Source organism: Hyperolius riggenbachi, chromosome 6, assembly GCF_040937935.1.
Source record: "Hyperolius riggenbachi isolate aHypRig1 chromosome 6, aHypRig1.pri, whole genome shotgun sequence".
NCBI classification, from domain to species: Eukaryota; Metazoa; Chordata; class Amphibia; order Anura; family Hyperoliidae; genus Hyperolius; species Hyperolius riggenbachi.
Window position 1 is genome coordinate 138,379,332 of NC_090651.1, and position 17,844 is coordinate 138,397,175.

The 17,844-nt window shown below is 42.1% G+C and overlaps 1 protein-coding gene across 2 annotated transcripts in view; it reads left to right on the top strand.

Moving 5' to 3' along the window:
- Nucleotides 1-17,844, top strand: part of CDC14A (cell division cycle 14A) — a 208,153-nt gene that overhangs the window by 26,078 nt on the left and 164,231 nt on the right. For both annotated transcript variants that reach the window (XM_068239995.1, XM_068239994.1), the window contains exon 3: nt 9,763-9,838. In XM_068239995.1, coding sequence (XP_068096096.1) covers nt 9,763-9,838 — 76 coding nt within the window. The remainder of the gene's footprint in view (nt 1-9,762; nt 9,839-17,844) is intronic.

Consider the following 17,844-nt stretch of genomic DNA (forward strand, 5'->3'; position numbering starts at 1 on the left):
AGGAAGCAGGAAATTTGGGCGCATGAGGCAGGTGGACAAAAAGGGCGCTGCCATTCACTCCTATAATAAATATCGTTTAATGGGCGCCCAACAGGAAAAAAGGGAGTAAAATAACGTTTTACAAGCGGCGCACGGAGACTTTTAATGTTTTATAACTGCTTCTCATGATTACACATTATTTAATGATTTATCATTTTTTAAACATTATTTTTAAATGAAAAACAGCACAATATTTTTTTTAAAATGTTATTAATGCTTATCACAGGGGGGTCTTAGGTTTAGGCACCACCAGGGGGGTCTTAGGTTTAGGCACCACCAGGGGGGTCTTAGGTTTAGGCACCACCAGGGGGGTCTTAGGTTTAGGCACCAACAGGGGGGTCTTAGGTTTAGGCACCAACAGGGGGGTCTTAGGTTAAGGCACCACCGGGGGGGTCTTAGGTTTAGGCACCACCAGGGGGGTCTAGGGGTTAGGGGTAGGTACCGGGAGGGTTCTGTGTGAGAGTAGGGTTAAGTATAGTTTTAGTAACATTCTTATAAATCTTTTATAAAACGTTATTATACATTTCACTTTTTAAACGGGGAAGATTAACGTTTTTACAATTGCAGATTTCATACACATTATTTAATGATTTATAACTTTATAAAACATTATTTTTAAACGAAATATAGCACAATTTTTTTTAAACGTTATTCATGCTTATCGTTTAAAACCCTGCGCCCTTTTTTCCGGGCGCCCTTTTTTAACGTACGCGTATCACAAGTGGCAACATCTTTAGTACTAGCAAGTGATCTCTGCAGAATGTTAGTTTTCTGAGTGTTCTAGAGCCAGCAGAAAAGGTCTCTGGTCTCCTAGAATGTTCTGAGTATGGGAAAGGGGGGCTGAATTCCACATAATAAACAGCCTAGGCTAAGGCTTAGTGGGAGGGTCGGGCTACATGCCAATATACACCAATCTATAGCTATATGCTGAAATCAGAATTCTTAACTTCATTGGGTATCCTGAATAATTTACTGCATTTTACCATGTGTCGTTATGGTTCCTCTTTAAAGGGTACCCGTATGCTTTTTAATTACCAAAGGCTGTATCTGAGCATCCTTATTGTTTCTCCACACCTACAAAGTTAAAAAGCCCTACAAGTGTACGTATTGAGGGCAGATCAACTGCAAAGAGCAAAACACTGACTTAGCTGTCTTACCTCAGACTACAGTCATTTTCCATAGTATGTTGATGTCCAGTCTGCTTCCCTCCCCACCACCTGCCTGTAACTTTGAAGCCCAGACTACAGCTCTCATGCAGGCAGTCAGTTTGGTCTTTACATAAAGTAACTAGACATCAGGGCCGTTTCTGGGCACTTTGGCCCCAAGGCAAGGCAGCTTTTGCCTGCCCTTCTACTCCTACTCCTTAAAGGGAAGGTCCAAGCAAAAAAAAAAAAATGAGATTCACTTACCTGGGGCTTCTACCAGCCCCATGCAGCCATCCTGTGCCCTCGTAGTCACTCACTGCTGCTCCAGTCCCCCGCTGGCAGCTTTCTGACCTCGGAGGTCAGGGCCAAATTGCGTACATTTTTACACATTCCCGCTAGTGCAGGATCATTAACACATACATTTTTACGCGTTAGTGGTGAAACGCGTAAATTTTTGTTCCTGCACTAGCTGGAATGCGTAAAAATGTATGCAATGTGGCCCTGACCTCCGAGGTCAGAAAGCTGCCAGCGGGGGACTGGAGCAGCAGTGAGTGACTACGAGGGCACAGGATGGCTACATGGGGCTGGTAGAAGCCCCAGGTAAGTGAAACTCATTTTTTTTTTTTGCTTGAACCTTCCCTTTAACTTAATCATAGGAAGTATGTCGCCTACATTAGTTGGTTTGCAGACAACAATGGTGAATTGATAGGTTAGATACTAAAATATTGTTTCTCACAACAAATCTAAAAACGATATACTCTATATGCATACACCTCACCGGCTCAAACACACTCAACCCTCATAACAAATCATTCCTTTAAACGTTAAGAGAGGTGCGTAACCACTTTTTTGTTTTTAAAGTATACGGTTTGTGTGAAGGCTCGATCTTTACAGGCTGGAATATTGTCCTGGAAAACCAGAAGAGTTGCAACAATTAATACAAAGCAAATAAAAACAATTACAGGTTAATTAGCTCATGAAACATACCTGCCATTTGTTGTTATGGTATTAAGGCAACCTTTATGTTAACCAGTAGCGCCCATTTAGGTTTTTAAAATTATTACATATCTACATCTTAATGGAGCTAGCAGTTGTACATAAGAATTGCATAAAGCACAGTCTACTAAGAAAAGCTCCTTGGTGCCCCTTCAAGCAGCTATGACTGCTGGCATCTACCTGGTCTGCCTATGCCTAAAAACAGCCCTGCTAGACATGATCGGTGACATGCTAATAATTCTGCCTTGCATGTTTCTGATTGGTCCATTTTAAGTCTGTATACAGTTTGTATCAAGGGGTTGCCATGGGGCTGTACTTGTTCTATGGGGTTGGGCATGCATGCGACTACACTTGTATTTGCGCATGAAGTTGTGTGGGTAGGTATGACACAATTTTTTGAATAATACCTTGCAGAAAAGTTTGCTTTAATTGCATTTAAATTTTAAGATCTTTCAGTTTTCTTGGCTTTATGGAAAATGTTTTGTAATACAATATTTAAGTTTCTTTTTTTTTTTTTTTTTTAATCATAAGCGTATTAGTAAATATTTGTTTTCTAGGACACGTCGTATTAGGTAAATATGAAGGCGTTATGGCTTACTTGTTTAGAAAAATAGAGAATCTGGACTAGAACAGTTGTTGGCACACAGCAGTGACCTACTTTTCTGAAGAGGGCCTCATCATTGTTAATTCAGAAGGTTGATATCGCCCAATTGTTACGTCTGTTGCAGAATAATAATAGGGAGTTTCAGCTGTATGTGATAGACAATGCACTGTACTGTCTGCTTTAAACCATTTGACCTTGTTGTTATGTTTTTATTTCTTTCCTCCACCAGAAACGTTTGTGTACTGTATTTTTGAACCACCCTGGTAGATAATGACTATTTATTTTGTTGAGTGTGAGCTTTACTGTTCCTTTCTGCTCAGTGAATGTACTGAATGATTCGCTTCAGTCTGCCTGTAGGGTTGAGAGAGGGAAGGCTAGGGTGGTAAGCGGAATTTAGTTGCTAGGCAACCCTTCACCTGCCACCCAGTACTTATAGAGAGGAGGGTGGTGTAGGTCATGTGTGGTCATGGATTGCTTTAGCAGATTTTTAGGCTATACGTGTCTTAATTCCAGGCTTGATACAGTAAGACACTGTCTTTAGAAAGTCTTCTGGATCAGATCATTGGCAGGTGATGGTGGGTGTTTGTGTGCATTTTGGATCTCTAGTAAACCCCCAATTCTCAACAAATGCTGCAGAGCTCCCACCACCCAAATTCAGTGCACTCAGCAGAACTGCCGCACTAAGCCACCACCTAGGAAAGAACCTTTGGTTGTAGATATGTTTTCCAAGAGACCAGCTGTTGAATGAGCAGTTGCTGCTCGCTAACTGGGCAATTTAACTGTCAACTAGCAGCAGTGTGTCCGTGCCATGCGTTACAACTGTTTTTTTTTTGTTTTTTTTTTGTTATATAGTTACTATGTACATCTAATTAGTACCAGGTGATTTGGTTGCAAGGTGATGCTGAGAATTAGAATATCCACTTTGCAATGGTACTTTTGTTGAGGTTTTTGCACTCTTGGTGTTCATCAGCTCTTCCTACACAATGCCTTTTTCTTTCCTAATGATAACCTCTTGCCCAACATAACCCCCTTGCTTTTATTTTAATGCCTTTCTATTGCCCAACCCTAACTTCTCCTGTAATATGAAAACCATTATTAATACCTAACCTTTCCTCCTGATGTAAAGTGTTTCCTAATCGCCTAACCCTAAGTTTTAAATCCAACCTCCCCCTACCCTCCATCGAGCTGTTATGTGTTGTCATTACTACACTTGGGATAAAAAGAAATGTTAAACACCTCCCCCACCTTATACTCTAAGCCTGTCACTTTGACATCTGAACTTTGGGTACCATGGAATTTTATCCCAGTTCTGGTGTTGGGTTCAAGTTGTGTATTCTTAATTAGAACAAAATGATGACCCTAAATTATCAAGGTTCACCAATGGAGGGGAAAATAACTAATCAGTCAGACTTAGAATTGTTTGGAAAGAAGGAATGATCGATAGAACGGTTGTTGGTCAGAACCATTCATAGTACATGATCCAATCAATCTATAGTAACTAGTACAACTGTCCTCTATGTGTTTACTATTTACCTGAATACAGTGTTTTACTTTAGCTAACATCTGGAAATATGCCTGAAGAAGAAGACTAGATCCCAGAAAGCTTGCATAACTAAAATTTATCAGTTAGCCATTAAAAGGTATTACTTTTACAAATCTATTTTTTCTACCTATATAACCCTGGATTACTTTATTCCTACTGGAGATGCTATATGTGTTGTATTCTTGAATGGGGAAAAGGAAGTGAAACCTTCTCTGCACACACTATTTATGCCCATTGGGTGAATCAAGTAGAAGATTATGGTAGGTTTCAGCAGTGCAATTTATATGAGGAAGAGCAGATGTCCCAACACATGTCATTATCAAGGAGGCATCTGACTATGTGGCCACCCTTTAGGCATACAGCTCTAGTACAACTCAGGATAGCAGATGTCAGAGCTGCTGGCTGGCTGTATTGTACTATGAGGCTGAACTGGTACCAAGAACAATGAAATCACTGGCGGGAGGTACTTTAGCTGTCACTGAAGGTCTGTTTGTCTCACATGTGTCAGGAGGATGAAATCACATTTTCTCACATTAGATCCTCATATTATAGATGAGGACATTGACAGAAATGCAAACATGTGGTAGTGTGCCAAGTTAATACAGCTGACATTTTAACATGTGTATCCTATCCTGGTTTTCTGCAATCTTCCCAATTTAAAAAAGAAACGTCTCTGCTTTTAATAAAACATTTAAAATATATAGCTACAATTGAACTGGATTTATCATTACTACCAAACAGGATATAGCACAAATCTAAAGTTTTCAACTAGAGATCTCTTGGCATTGTAGTTGGCGGTTGTTCTGGTTCATTGCAGCCACAGCCATAAATACTTGTGAGAAATGGTTCAGCGTTGTCGGGATTAGGCGCCCTAACAGAGAAACAATGACACTGGGAGACTCAAACAATGAAACTCATGTCCTGCTATAGTCAGTTGTGTTCTATAGAGCCTCCTAGTTCTGCTTTAACTGATTTGCTGCCAGGGATCATATGAATCAACACTTAAAGGACACCTTCATTGAGAGGAATATGGCTGCCATATTTACGTCCCTTTAAACTGTGCAAATTGCCTGGCTGTCCTGCTGATCTTCTGACTCTAATATTTTAGCCTTAGACCCTGGCATCTAGATTGGTTGTTTCTGACTGAAGACTGACGGTGTTTTCCACATTCCTCTTTCCGGTGTGTGAGTCAGAAAGATCAGGCAACTGGTGCTACACTTCTTCAGTTTGCGAGCTACTTCAAATGAATGCGTGATTGTGATGTACCTTGAAGTCCCATGCAGTCTACTAGTAGATCACGTTCAATGCAATGGGCACCCCTGGTCTAGTATCTTCTACAATGTGGGTTTACATTTGAGTGTTTCAATAATACTATCAGTAAAGTAGGCTTTTCAGAAAATACTCAGAAGTCTCGTGACAGGTGTGGGTTAAAGCTCAGAGAAAAATCACTTTTCAGGTGTTGTATTGTATTAGTGTTCACAGAACAGAGTTTTCCTGTGGAAAATACACATATTAATGGGCAACTGAAGTGAGAGGGATATGGAGGCTGCCATATTTATTTTCTTTTAAGCAATACAAGATGCCCTGAACAAGCATGCAGCAGATCAGGTGTTTCTGACCCGATCTGACAAGATTATGCTTGTTTCTGGTATGATTCAGACACTACTGCAGCCAAATAGATCAGCAAGGCTGCCAGGCAACTGATATGGTATTGTGTTTTGGCTGGATAGTGTAATGGTTAAGGGCTCTGCCTCTGACACAGGAGTCCTGAGTTTGAATCTTGGCTCTACCTGTTCAGTAAGCCAGCACATATTCAGTAAGGAGACATTGGGCAAGACTCCCTAACACTGCTATTGCCTACTCAGTTTGCCCTAGTAGCTACAGCTCTGGCGCTCTATCAATTTTCAAGTCAAGCCACTGAGTACAGCTGCACTACCATATGGCTAGCTGCAGCCAGCCTCTCTGGAGACTGCGGTTGTGCCTTCATTGTAACATAGTGGCAAATCTGTGTGAGGGACTGACTCTGGGGAATGTATTGCTAGGCAATAAACTTTCAAACAAAAGAGGACTTCCCAAAACCTCTCAATGGTTTGGTACGGCTCCCCACCTCTATTTTTATTAATGCTTCCGCTTGTCTATTTCCACAAGCACCGTATATGTTGTTCTTGACTTCTTTACCACAGCGCCTCTTTTAATGAACCATTTAATTGGTTTCCTGGAAAGGCTTCCCCACAGTGTCAGTACTATTCTGTTAAGACATGAATACCATAATGTGCAGTACTTCAAAGTTTAGTGATCAGCTGTATAGATAGATGACTTTAGCTATAGGGTCAGTTCTAGCTAGCTAATAGCTTCTAGTCATGTGGATAAGCACTTAAAAAGAAAAATGATCAGGTTAGGCTAGATTCCCACTAGAGACCGAACCAAACTGTTTTCCTAAGGGCTCGTTTCCACTAGGGCGAATCCGCATGCGGGCACTGCATGCGGATTCGCATAGTTAATGTTAGTGGATGGGGCTGTTTCCACCTGTGCGGCGTGCGGGAGCGATTTGGCGGCGGGCCAAATCTGCACGGCGGGACCCGCAGAATTCGCCTGCGTCGGGAATCCGTGCGAATCGCCGCTAATGTATTTAATAGTAAAAACGCATGCGTTTGTTACATGCGTTTTTACCCGCGATTTCGCGTGCAATTTCGCACCCTTCTCAATGTTATTTTGCCCTGGCAGTGTCATGGTTAATTTCGCATGGCACCCTGCCCTGCCTTTTTCTATGGAAAAAGTACTATACCCCACTCTATATACATACTATGAACTCTGTATTAAATGTTAAAATACAGTAAATGAAAGTATATTAACCTCCCTGGCGGTAAGCCCGAGCTGAGCTCGGGCTATACCGCGCAGGGGGAGATCTCAGCCCCTGGTGGGGCGATTTACATGCTGTAAATTGCTGTGCGCGCAGCCAGCACTTTGCTAGCCGCGCGCACAGCTTGATCGCCGCCGCTCTGCGGCGATCGGCCGCACGCAGCGGCTGAAGAGGGCCCCCCCCCCGCCAGAGCCCTGCGCTGCCCGGATCAATGAGTTCTGGGCAGCGCTATGGGCTGGATCGGGTGTGCCTGACGTCAGGACGTCGGCTGACGTCCATGACGTCATCCCGATCGTCGCCATGGCGACAGGAGAAGCCAAACAGGGGAACGCGTTATATACGCGTTCCCCTGTTTGCTATAGATGCCAGGGACGATCGGACTAGAGGGCCACATGCGCCCTCTAGTGGTGTTTCATGTAGCTACCACTCTGGTAGCTTTACATGAAACAAAAAAAAAAAATTAAAAAAAAAAGGATTTTTTCCATTTGGAAAAAAAAATTAACCGCCAGGGAGGTTAACCTTGGGGAGCAATTAATCAGTCTTTAAGCAGAACAGAGGCCACAAACTGCCTATGAAGGTGACCTTCACCACTGGAAGTACTGCTGGCCACTTGTGCTGGTTGGTTGATTTGCTGGTTAGTTGAGTTCCAGATAACTGGAACTCTACTGTATTTAATTTATCTCAGGTACACTTTAAGTATTTTCAGAGTGTCACGTTGTCTGCTTTATAGCCTGTAAGGCTCGAGTAGCACTGCATGGGAGAGTGGGTCTGATTTTTAATTTAGTGGAAGCTTTTTGCTTTCTGTCTAATTAGGGGATTGGGGTCAAAGGGCTGTTACATCACCCTACCAAACTTGGTTGTGCATTTTCTGTGAGTGTATGTGTATAACCATCATTATGTGTGTAAATGGCTTCTATGTTAAAAAGAAGAGTAATACTTCCTGTGCACAAACAGCTCTTAAACAATGTCACCAAACGCACACATTTATCAACCAAAGGTTAATAAACTTCTTGCATAAATGGGGGAGCACTACCTTTCTAATGGGTTGCTAACCCTCGTAAACCAGGTAAAATTGACAAAAAGCCAAAAAGGTGAGCTCAGAAACTAAAATGACTTATTGAGCACACTCCGTAATAGTCCACCCATATAATGGGGACAATAGTGCAAAACAGTCTGCACATAATAAAGGTATTCCTCATAGCTTGATTCCACTTGAAGAAAGTTGATTGTCTCACAGAGTAATAAAAACTGCAATGGTAATAGCAGTGGTTGGAGCAGTGAGGTAGAATACAATGGTACTAGGACCAGCAGCCACATCCCAGGTGCCGCAGCCGTATCTCCAAGTATCGCCACTTGTTTGGCGTTGTACTACAGAAAACACGCTTTCTCCATTTACTTCCTGATTAGACCTGTCAGTGACGTTGCCGCTGCTCAACCCTATACGTATTGTTTCTATGGAAACTCCTCAGGGGCTTGAGACAATAAACTTTCGTAAAGTGTATTCACGCTATGAGGAATACCTTTATTATTTGACGTTGGAAATTCCTTGCTGGCCTGGTTTGCAGATCGAGGAGGTGATGGAAAGGGTTGGGGGGCCGCCTGAAGTGCCCTCAAGGTGTTTGACAGACTCGCTGAGTTCAGCCTAAGGGTGAGACATTTTGTGTCGGGGTGGGAGGGGGGGGGGGGGTGAATGAGAGACCCCTTTCATAATCTGATTTCTGCACTACCACTGTCTGAGGTATGTCCTTACTATTCTTGAAGTGGATTTTGAATCATGATTTTGAGGACTGTTTTGCACTATTATCCCTATTATATGGGACTATTATGTATTGTGTTCAATAAGTAATTTTAATGGCTTCTATGTGCCTGACAGCCTGACACTTGACAGCTCATTATTTTCATCTCTAAAGTTTAATGTTGGACTGGTGTAATCTGTTTAGGGTATATGCTTCTATAATAAGGATTGCATTGCCACCATTGTGGGCAAATTATTGATGCATTTCCCCTGAAGCTCCATGTTTTTACTTTTTTTTTTTTTTTTTTTTTTTTTTTTTTATGGGTTGCTTTTCAGTGAGAATAAATCATTTTGATATTTTTTTTTTTTTACTGCAGAAAAATATTACTGTATAAATGTGTAAAATTGACAGACCGTGTTGTTTTGAACACAGGCTTGTGTAATGTGATCACAAGCTAATGTAGTCTGTCACTGAGGTAACATTGGTGTCATGTGAGGCTACAACAGGTCTGTCTGTGTTAGCATTGGATACTTTCTGCTTAAATATAGTGTTAGCCAATAGACTTGGGTATGTTGCACATCAGTGTGTTAGGCACGTGGTTGGTATAATTAGGTGCAACATGATCAGTAAATATGGGCATACTTTGGCAGTGTTGATCTGCTGACAATGTGTACACCAGTATTATAATAAAGACTGATACACTTTCTGTCTTTGCTGCCCACACACAGCTTTATCACCTTGTAGAAAACAACTTTGTAGATGAATCTGTACAGCCATTGTAGTCAGAACGTTACCAGTTTCCACGTACATATCCTTAACACTCTCTCTTTTCCCTACAGTTTCTATGCAGATTTTGGGCCCCTGAATCTTGCACTACTCTACAGATACTGCTGTAAGCTCAACAAAAAGCTTAAGGTGAGTGCTTTCTCCTGACCATGCATGGTGAGGAAATGTGTAAGAAACCATCTCAGGAGGTTGAAGAGAACCATTATTATGGCCACCCTTTTAAAAAGAGCAAAATTGTGTTATCAACTCACATCAAGCTTAAAGGTGGCCACACACCATACAATTTTTCAAATATCTTTTTAATTCAGAATTGCTAACAAGTTTTCTGACTGATTGTAACATTTCAAAAATCTGACCAATGTACCACACACGTTTATTTTTTCCCCAAAAATAGCTTGAGTCTGTACATCAAGTAATTGACAGTCTACCACACACCATATAATTTTGATAAAAATTGATCTGAAAAATCCAATACTCCCAATCTTCTTTTATCAAATAAAAACAGGAAGTTCGATCAGATTTCTCAAACAAATGAAAAAAAAAAGCTTTTGATTTTTCGGGACAACCGGTCGTAATTATTGAATTGGTGTAAAATTGATCTTTTAATTGTATGGTGTGCGGCCACCTTAAAGAGAACCCGAGGCGGGTATTTTAAATCTTAAAGAACAAGCGACACCCATGTTAACCTAAAAATAAAAAACACATATGTAAGTAGATAAATACTCCTTCTACTTACATAACAGATGTATTGTGCTATCCACATAATGATTCCTGTGAATCTTATGCTGGGCATACATGGGACGATGCGGCGGACGATTAGCCGCCGGATCGACCCCCGCCGCGTCCCCGCTTGTCCACGCGGATCGATTCCCGCTTGTCCCCACCGGCAGTCCTTATCAGCCGCTCGATTCCCTGCCATTGTCCGGCGGCGGGAATTGAGCGGGCGTGGGTCGAGCGGCTTGATCGGGCCAGCTGTATATTATCAGCTGGCCGGATCAGCTGGTCGATACACGGTACAGAGACGTACCGTGTATCCCCAGCATTATAAAGGAAAAGCAGAAAATCCAGCGGCCATTTTGCCAAGCTAATGCTGACATCATATCCTCCCTGACTCTTGTTTCCCTCCCTCCCTTCTTTTGCTAATTGCGTATTCATTAGCTGCCCTCCTCCCAGAGTCTTCAGACACTCCCACTGAGGTGTATACTAGGAACTGCACTGTTTTTTTTTTTTTTTTTCTTCTCCAATCGCTGAAGCTTCCCTGCCAAGTGAGCAGAGGTGTTTCAGGTAAGAAGCTAGGCAGGGAAATAAATGGAAGAGGAGGAATATATTATAGATAAAAAGAACCCCCAGCATGCAACTGTTTGGCACTGACTACTAAAGGTCCAGTGCACCTAAAGTATGTGACAACTCCAAATCATAACGGCAGAAAAAGTTTTGCAAGTTTTGAACGCAGGATTACCATCTTTATCACTTAATACACTCAGACCAGTTGCTGTTGAAATTAGATTTTTATGGTGACAATACTGCTTTAAGAGTACACAGGCATGTTCTGTGCACAGTCACATGCCCCTGTCTTTCGCTATTGCTGCCTCTAGTCCCCCCCGGGGTCTGCTGTGCCCCCCTGAAAAAAGTGCCAGGCTAGCGACCATCTGCTTGTCGCTAGCCTTTTATTTACCTGCAGCCTGTAATTCATTCTGTGCTCCCCGCCTCTGTCCCCCTCGCTGTCCGCCTCCGTGAGCTTCCTCCAATCGGAAGCTAAGCCACAACAGGTCGCGGCTTAGCTTCCGATTGGAGGAAGCTCAAGGAGGCGGCCTGATATATGATTTTCAAAATGGTTACTATTCCCTGTATATCAGTCAGATAAATGTTAATTTTCAGTTGAAGCATACTTCTAATAGTGTTTGCCTAGTTCTTACTGTATATGTCTTAACCACCCTGGCGTTCTATTTCGTGCGGCCATGCAGCCGCGGGTGGCTTTTTAAAAAAAAAAAAAAAGGCAATTTTTTAGTGTAGCTAGCACTAGGCAAAAAGTGCGGCGATCGGGGGAATCAAAGCTGGCCGGCGGTGATCAGAGGGGTGATGTAGCTAGCCAAGTGCTAGCTACACCCCCTCCGAAAATTTGGGCCAGAAAGACCCTCCAGGGGCTGAGCAATACACCACGGCGGTAATGGACGAGCTGAGCTCGTCATTACCGCCAAGGTGGTGTTAATGAATAAAATTACTAATTTTTATAATAATTATTTGTAAATTATTTACGTAAGATCATACCTTCTTACATTTATCAGGGATGCAAGCATCATTTCTGCTGGCAATGTGAATCACTGTGGGGTATTTTTCACCCCTCTATGAAGAAAGCAGGAACATCACATGATCTCCCAGAGTCCTCTGGGGCAGAAGGCTGCAGGACATCATAACCTAGGCTAAAGCCGGCTTCACACTGCCAACGTGCGGTGTGATCATCTGATCGCACCACAACGGCAAAAAAAAAGCTTATGGAGATTGCTGCAACAGTGCGCGGTAATCTCCATTCTGACTGCAGGCCAAGCAGGAGTGAGGCTCTCTAGCACTTCCTTCCTCTGGCCGGAGTTCAAATTGTGCAGAAGAGTATTGAAAAAATACACTTCTGCGCAAATGTGCGCAGCAGTTTGAACACAAAAAAATGTTTAAAAAACTGCATTGCCATAGACTTACATGACTTCCAATTCGCTGCGCATGTTGCCCGACAATGCGCTGTCGCTCTACTGTTGAATCGGGCACTTCCAGCGGGACACATTGCACCGCACTAAGTATGACATGCCCCATACATTTTCATTGGCGTAGCGTTGGCCTGCTGCCAAATAGGCCAACACAATGCGCCAGTGTGAAAGCGACCTAAACCTTACTGGGAGGGCGAGGGTAATTATGTATCTAAAAATATAATTGTTTCTGATGCTAAAACCTGAAAAAATGAACGTACAAATCCCAACATAGAAATCCTGAAAAATGTATTGCGTTCTGCTTCATGTTGTTATGGTTCCTCCAGGTTTCATTAGGCATTCATGCTGCTAAGTGTCATTGGGACAGGTTTAGGACTGTTGTTTCAACTCAGTGACTAGACATTAACTTTCACTATGACAAATCTTGCTTTACAAACAGTATATTATTATATGACTTGGCCTGCTTGTCTTTTTGCAGAAGGTAAAAACTTGCCATAAGGTGGACCTTCTTTTGGAATGAATTAATTCTCTGTTCCTATTCCCCCTTCCCCTGTGGGTGATCTGCTCCCTCCTTGTTTCGCTCTGATTGTGCAAGGAATCTGAGATCCGTGTACTCTACACAAAGGACAAGTCTCTGCGTCCTGGAGATGAAATCTGAGGAGAATCCCTTTAACAAGCGTATTAGAACCAGCTAGCAAGCTCTGCTGCATACACAGCCTTTTGTCCTGCTAGGCACCTGCTCTCTCCCTTTAGCAGACACTGAGCAGCATAAGCAGCCTCCGAACATATTAAACCCTTATTCTTGTTTCCAAAATAACCCAAGATGTGTGTGGCTGTTGTGTCCAAGAAATACAGGTTCCTGATGAAACTTTGTGGATTTTTTGGGGTATTGAATCAAACTGTTCAGATATTTTGGTGTTCATACATCTAGCCTGTACACGATTGTGTAATTTTCTTGCACACAGGACGTAATGCAAGGCTGCAATTTCATGTTGCTGCAAGCAGTGACTTTTGAACTGCAGAGTTTTTTTCCATCACACTGAAGAGGCTGCATACTGCAGTCATGTGACCAGTTTCATAGGGCTATAGGGAAGCAAGATGTGAGCATTTTTCAGCATGTTCATGCACAACTGCAGGCAACATAAATATCTGAACCTCTCAGCCCATACTAGAATTGGCTGAAAAATGCTCACTTCTTGCTTACCCACAGTCCTATGAAACTGGTCACATGACTGCAGTATGCTGCCTCTTTATTCCAGGAACTGTTAGCTGCATCTTATAGTGCTGGGGATACAGTATCTTACTCATCTCTTTGAGGTGGGACATGTTAGCCTATGATCCAGAAAGTAGAACACTTAACTGAACAATTAAGCTTATTCAGGTATTTAGAATAGTAAGGAATTAATATTAGGATTTAGTGTTAATTTTAGTACAGACCAGAGACTGTTTAGTGGGCTGGGTTTATTTTATTGCCCAGAACTGGACTCAGAATATTTGCTCTGTATACTTCTTGTGTATCAGCACAATAGTAAGTCATTTGTATTTCTTAACCTTCTACACTACTAGGACTAAGGGCAGATTCTGAGCCTGAAATGCATCAGTTGATCCTGTGGATGTATTGTCTATTCTGTGTGGAGTTCAAATAAAACAATACCGGTTTTATTCACCTAGCTGTGGCTTGCGGATCCTTTTCTCTTGTATATTTCTTAACCTTCCTAGTGGCAAGGACAAGCCTGCCTCACCCATTAAAAAACGAGTCAGGCATGTCCAGCAACTACTATTACTCACCTGCGGCATCGCTGGTGTGTGGGATCCCTTGCCGGCACCTCGCGGCTTCCCTGCCAGTGCATTCCAATTATCCTCTCAGCAATCTCTTGTGCCGATCTCCGTTCTTCCATGTTCATCACTTCCTGACTCTTGGCAAGGGTCCCGTGTCCCCCAACATTTTCCTATGCTGCATGTGCCCCCTGGTGTTGGGCACATGCTGCGCATGTACTGGATGCTATACAAACATCTGTATTTTATCTAATATATATACATCTGTATTTGATCCAATCTAATATAAAACAAATTTTAAGCGCAAAACGAATTTAAAAAAAAATTGCCCATAGCAGCAAGCAGGGAAAAAATAAAATAAAAAATAAAATGTGTGTGTGTGTGTATATGTATGTATGCATATGTAGGTATGTATGTATATATATGTATATATATATATATATATATATATATATATATATATATATATATATGTGTATATATATATATATATATATATATATATATATATATATATATATATATATATATATATATATATGTACATTTGAAAACTGATGTGCTTTTTTTATATTGTATGCATGCTTGAGCACAGCTTGCAAGACCGCAGCATTCAAACGGTCTGCAAAAATGCTTACGGTATAAAGAAACTCTTAAAGAAATTGTACCACTTTTGTTACAAAAATTCAGCGTAATTTGAATGCCAGAAAGGTTAACCAAAATCCAACTATTCTACAAGTTGTATCAGATATTACTATTTTTTTTTGTTTACGAGTAGTCATTGAAAGCTCACTTTAAAATATTATTTTTCTATCCTCTGAAAAGTTACTGTCTCAAATGTACACATGGGCAATAAAAGTGGCTGTGAGCAGTTGACAGTTGTTCTGGGTGCCAGGGTTACATACAAGTTATTTGTGAAGGTTATTTACTGATATAACATGGTGGAACTCATTAGGGAACAGCCGTTTGATGCTAGCTCTTTTTGTCTGATATACTCACAAATAATACTTTCTATAAATAGAAATCTATTTTGTATGTAACTTAAAGAGACTCCGTAACAAAAATTGCATCCTGTTTTTTATCATCCTACAAGTTCCAAAAGCTATTCTAATGTGTTCTGGCTTACTGCAGCACTTTCTACTATCACAGTCTCTGTAATAAATCAATGTATCTTTCCCCTGTCAGACTTGTCAGCCTGTGTCTGGAAGGCTGCCAAGTTCTTTAGTGTTGTGGTTCTGCTATGAACTCCCTCTTCCAGGCCCCTCTATGCACACTGCCTGTGTATTATTTATATTAGGGCAGCTTCTCTCTTCTCTCTTATCTTTTACAAGCTGGATAAATCGTCCTCTGAGCTGGCTGGGCTTTCACATACTGAGGAATTACAGACAAAGGCAAAGCTGTTTGCAGGAAGAAACGAGCAGCCTGAAACTTCAGTGCATGAGAACTGCAGGGGGAAAGAAACACACAAATGATCTCTTGAGATTCAAAAGGAAAGCTGTATACAGCCTGCTTGTGTATGGATGTATTTTCTATGTGTGGACATACTGTACATCAACCTACTTCCTGTTTTGGTGGCCATTTTGTTTGTTTACAAACAAACTTTTAAAAACTGTTTTTGACCACTTTTAATGCGGCGAGGAGTGGCGAAATTGTGACAGAGGGTAATAGGAGATGTCCCCTAACGCACTGGTATGTGTACTTTTGTGTGATTTTAACAATACAGATTCTCTTTAAAGCAAACCTGAAATTGGCTGATTGATTAAATACTTACCTGAGTAGGTAGTCCTTCACGGATCCTCAAGCATTCCAGCCCAGGGTCCCTCTTCATCTTCTGTTTGTGCTTTCCAGATATAGATAAGCTGCTACATTCTACAGGGAATGTGCGGACCTTGCCTAGAAACCTGTTTGACTCTCTTTGTCAAAAAGGTATAGACCCTGCGCTGGGACAGTGGGCAGTAAGAGGGCCCTGAAAGCCTTTTGACCATCCAGAGGCTTCCTACTGCTGTATATAACTTTTTTTTTTTATCGGTCATTTTAGGTGTCTTTTAATGCTGGTTATACAGAGTTCGATCCAAATGATTTGGTCGTTTAGATTGAATCTATTGCCACCACATCGTGCTCAATCAATAACTTTCAACTGATCTCAGCTATTTTAATTGGTAATTGATTGAAAGTTGCTTGGACATGGAAAGCCTCAGTCTGAGTTGGTGGGTGGAGGAGTGGAAGGGCATCAACCCATTCTTGATAATTTTCTGCGGAAATCTGATTCAGGCCTGGAACCCACTAGCAGCGCTTTTCTGAGCACTTTGTGATTTGAAAGCTCTTGCTAATGTCATGGTATGGGTGTGATCCCACTTGAGCAATGTGATTTTATAAAAATCCCCCATAGCTTTGCATTACCAAGCACTTTTTCAAATCACTAGCGCTTAGAAAAGGCTTCTAGTGGGTTTTAGCCTTAAAGGGATACTGTAGGGGGTCGGGGGAAAATGAGTTGAAGTTACCCGGGGCTTCTAATGGTCCCCCGAAGACATCCTGTGCCGGTGCAGCCACTCACCGATGCTCCGGCCCCGCCTCCGGTTCACTTCTGGAATGTCCGACTTTAAAGTCTGAAAACCACTGTGCCTGCGTTGCCGTGTCCTAGCTCCCCCTGATGTCATCAGGAGCATACGGTGCAGGCACAGACCATACTGGGCCTGTGCAGTACGCTTCTGGTGACATCAGCAGGTGTGAGGACACGGCAACGCAGGCACAGTGGTTTTCAGACTTTAAAGTCGGAAATTCCAGAAGTGAACCAGAGGCGGGGCTGGAGCATTGGGGAGTGGCTGCGCGGGCACAGGATGTCTGTGGGGGACCATTAGAAGCCCCGGGTAACTTCAACTCATTTTCCCCCGACCCCCCCCCCCCTACAGTATCCCTTTAAGATCAAGTGAGCTGTGTGGTAGAAATTTGATTGGTGAGAGATTGATTGATTGCTTGCCATTTTGTTTTTGTTAGCAGCCTGGGCACGGCTAGCCTAAAATTTAAATGATTGTCCAGAAAGTGTTTCCATACTATTAGCTCAGCTAAAATTCCCAGTCCATTGCCACTTTATAGAATTTACATTTAAATAGATGAAATTAATCAGAAAAAAAGAGACAAGTGCAACTTGGGCATGGGATTAAAAGGACATACAAACATCCACAACTCTTACTAACAATCCAGAAACTTCGAGGCAGTTACCACAAATGTGCAGGTACTGAATAGGGTTTGGTAGGAATGGAAAAGGAGCACTCTCAGAGTAGATTACTTTTAATTTATTGGGCTAATCTGCTAAAATCACACTTAAAATGTATACTTCATTCACAAGCATATATTGTATAATGGCTTGCGTAACAAGGAAACCTCCTTCAGTAGGCATCCAACCATGGCCATCGGTGGGATTGGCTAATAGTACAAATGGGGAGGGAGACTGTCTCACAGGTTGCTGACTCGGTGTGTGGCTGGGTCTCCCACATCGTGTTTGATATACTGCGTCTTCATCAGGTTTGGCCCCAAATGCGTTGTGGGTGACCTAGCTGCATATGTGTAGGCATCACCCTGTAAGACAGTCTCCCTCCCTACTTGTAGTTTAAGCTGATTCCACTGCTGGCCATGATTAGATTCCTGATCCTGCCGATAGCAGAA